The 2,500-nt window shown below is 46.2% G+C and overlaps 1 protein-coding gene across 1 annotated transcript in view; it reads left to right on the forward strand.

The window, feature by feature from the left end:
- Nucleotides 1–1,233: 1,233 nt before the first annotated feature.
- The window catches only part of tmprss3a (transmembrane serine protease 3a), a gene marked incomplete at its 3' end in the record, with an annotated part of 18,398 nt that continues 17,131 nt past the window's right edge, over nt 1,234–2,500 (forward strand). The window contains exons 1-2 of the mRNA XM_062535267.1: nt 1,234–1,312; nt 1,488–1,601. Coding sequence (XP_062391251.1) covers nt 1,234–1,312; nt 1,488–1,601 — 193 coding nt within the window. The remainder of the gene's footprint in view (nt 1,313–1,487; nt 1,602–2,500) is intronic.

Genomic DNA, 2,500 nt, shown 5'->3' on the forward strand with positions numbered 1-2,500 from the left:
TTTCCTGCCTCCATCTTCCATTCTTTCTCTTTTCGTTGTTTAAAAGAACTTGCGATATCCACGATGAGTATTTGAGTTAGTGATTTAGCGTCACATTGTGTTCTGATAACAATAGATAGCCGAGTAAAAGTAAACAACAAGTAGCCTACTTGCGCGCCTGCGTGCGTAATCTCTCCTGCTCAAATGAAATATGTGCGCGTGGATATACAGTAGCTCTGCATTAAGTTAATTTTGATAACGTGTTGACAAACTTCATATAGAAAATTGTAAATAGCCTGATGGCATGGCATGCGGCTAATGGGATATTGTGCATAGTTGGGAAGTTATGGTAGGCCAATTTGATGTGAATACACACGCACAAGGGTAATTTTCTTTCCTTGATGGGTAGTCTCAAGGTACGCACAGTGCGTACGGCCGTACGCCTGCAGGCGCCTCATCTTCGCCATTGGCCTTGGAGGTGTGTGTGTGTGTGTGTGCATGTGTGCGTGCGTGCGTGCGTGTGTGTCAGTGGTGGTTGCTGCTGTTTGGAATAGGGGAAGCTCGGGGAAAAAATGGTCGATTATGAAATGAATATTATTAAGGTGCTATATTGTTCTTGGAGGGCAAAACGTATCCTAAAACCCCGCAGGCCTACAGTATAGGTTAGGGTTCTGAGACATGGCAGCTGGCTTGGCTAGAACTGCTTTTTACCGGTTCACTTTGGGGGGATTACGTTAGGCTTCTGAGACATGACAGCTGGCTTGGCTAGAACTGCATTTTACCGGTTCACTTCGGGGGGATTCAATTGGCCATTTGGTAGCCTGCTGGAGCTATGTGGCTACAACTTAGCCTTATACACAACTTAGCCAAAAGCAACTTAGCCTTATCCACAACTTAGCCTAAATACACAACTTAGCCTAAATAGACAACTGAAACAAAAGCAACTTAGCCTTATACACAACTTAGCCTAAATACACAACTTAGGCTAAATACACAACTGAAACCAAATCCAGTCTCAAACTCTGTAACTCCATATTACGCTGTTACTTACAGTAGGATATGTACAAAAGCTGCAATTGAATCCAAAATTTGAGCTGCAACTTGCCTCTCGACTTCACCTGCCAACTGTAGCGTTAACACAACTTGCCTCGCCTCTCAACTTCTGCCAACCGGAGCGTTAAACGCACCCCTGGAATTGAAACTCTTCCTCTCCAATCGTGATATACGCTGTCAATCAAAGACAGTCCGGCTCCTATGACGGTTCCTCCAATCATCATACAGAAGCTGGGAATCCGGGCCATCCCACTGTCCCATTCACCCCCACAGAAGCTGGGTTTCCCTGGAAATGACCATTTTGTGGCGTTTGCCAATAAACATCTAGCTTTTCTGAACTGACACCACATGTGTACGTGTGTGTGTGTATGTGTGTGTGTGTATGTGTATAATGTGTGTGTGTAACGTGTGTGTGTGTTTGTGTATAATGTGTGTGTGTGTGTGTGTGTGTGTAGTGGGTCTGAGCTGTGTAGGAAAGTTCCGGTGTTCCACATCTGGCTGCATTCCGCTGTCGTCTCAGTGTGACGGCACAGAAGACTGCCCATCAGGAGAGGATGAACTGAGCTGTGGTACACACACACACACACACACACACACACACACACACACACACACACACACTGCCCATCAGGAGAGGATGAACTGAGCTGTGGTACACACACACACACACACACACACACACTGCCCATCAGGAGAGGATGAACTGAGCTGTGGTACACACACACACACACACACACAAACACACAGTCCCCATCCGAAAGGTTTTTGTGAGTGCTACCTTGTTAACATTTGGGGAAACTGCGAGTCGCAGCAGTGACCGCACAGCCCAGGCTGCCGAAGTGCCGCGAGGGCAAAGCACATTAACTTCAGAAACGATATATTTAAGCTCACGATATTCACACGGCCCACGACGTTAACGGCCCACCGGGAATCCTCCCGAATCTCCCGATTAGCCACCCCGGGCCTGTGCATTCAGACAGCACAACAACAACAAAAAAACTGCCAGTAAAAAGTCTGTGAACATTGCGGAAATACACGTCTGTCTGAAAGCGGCTAATGAGAAATATGTCCACTAATAACCAGAAGTAGAGCCGCTGTCATCGTCTATCTTTCATCATCTTCACTCTCACTTGCCATTTCTACACTCTGCTTGTGTTGCCATGTCTACACTGCTGCTTGCGTTGCCATGTCTACACTCTGGCGGTCGTTGTTCTGGTGGTCGTTGCTCTGGCGGTCGTTGCTATGGGTACGATGCATCATGCGTAACGTGCATCATGGGTAACGTAGTGCAAAGTGCGAGATTGTGTCACTCGACTTCTCAGGACAAAACGTTCGTCGTTAATTTCACATAATCTGAACAAATTCACGTTCAAATTCATTATTTGCAAATGTGTTGCGTTCAGTTCAACGTTCATTGTACACCTTCTTTTGAACTTGTTCATGCACAACACTGGTCATTGTTATCATG

This window comes from Sardina pilchardus, chromosome 4 (genome assembly GCF_963854185.1).
Source record: "Sardina pilchardus chromosome 4, fSarPil1.1, whole genome shotgun sequence".
Classification (NCBI taxonomy): domain Eukaryota; kingdom Metazoa; phylum Chordata; class Actinopteri; order Clupeiformes; family Clupeidae; genus Sardina; species Sardina pilchardus.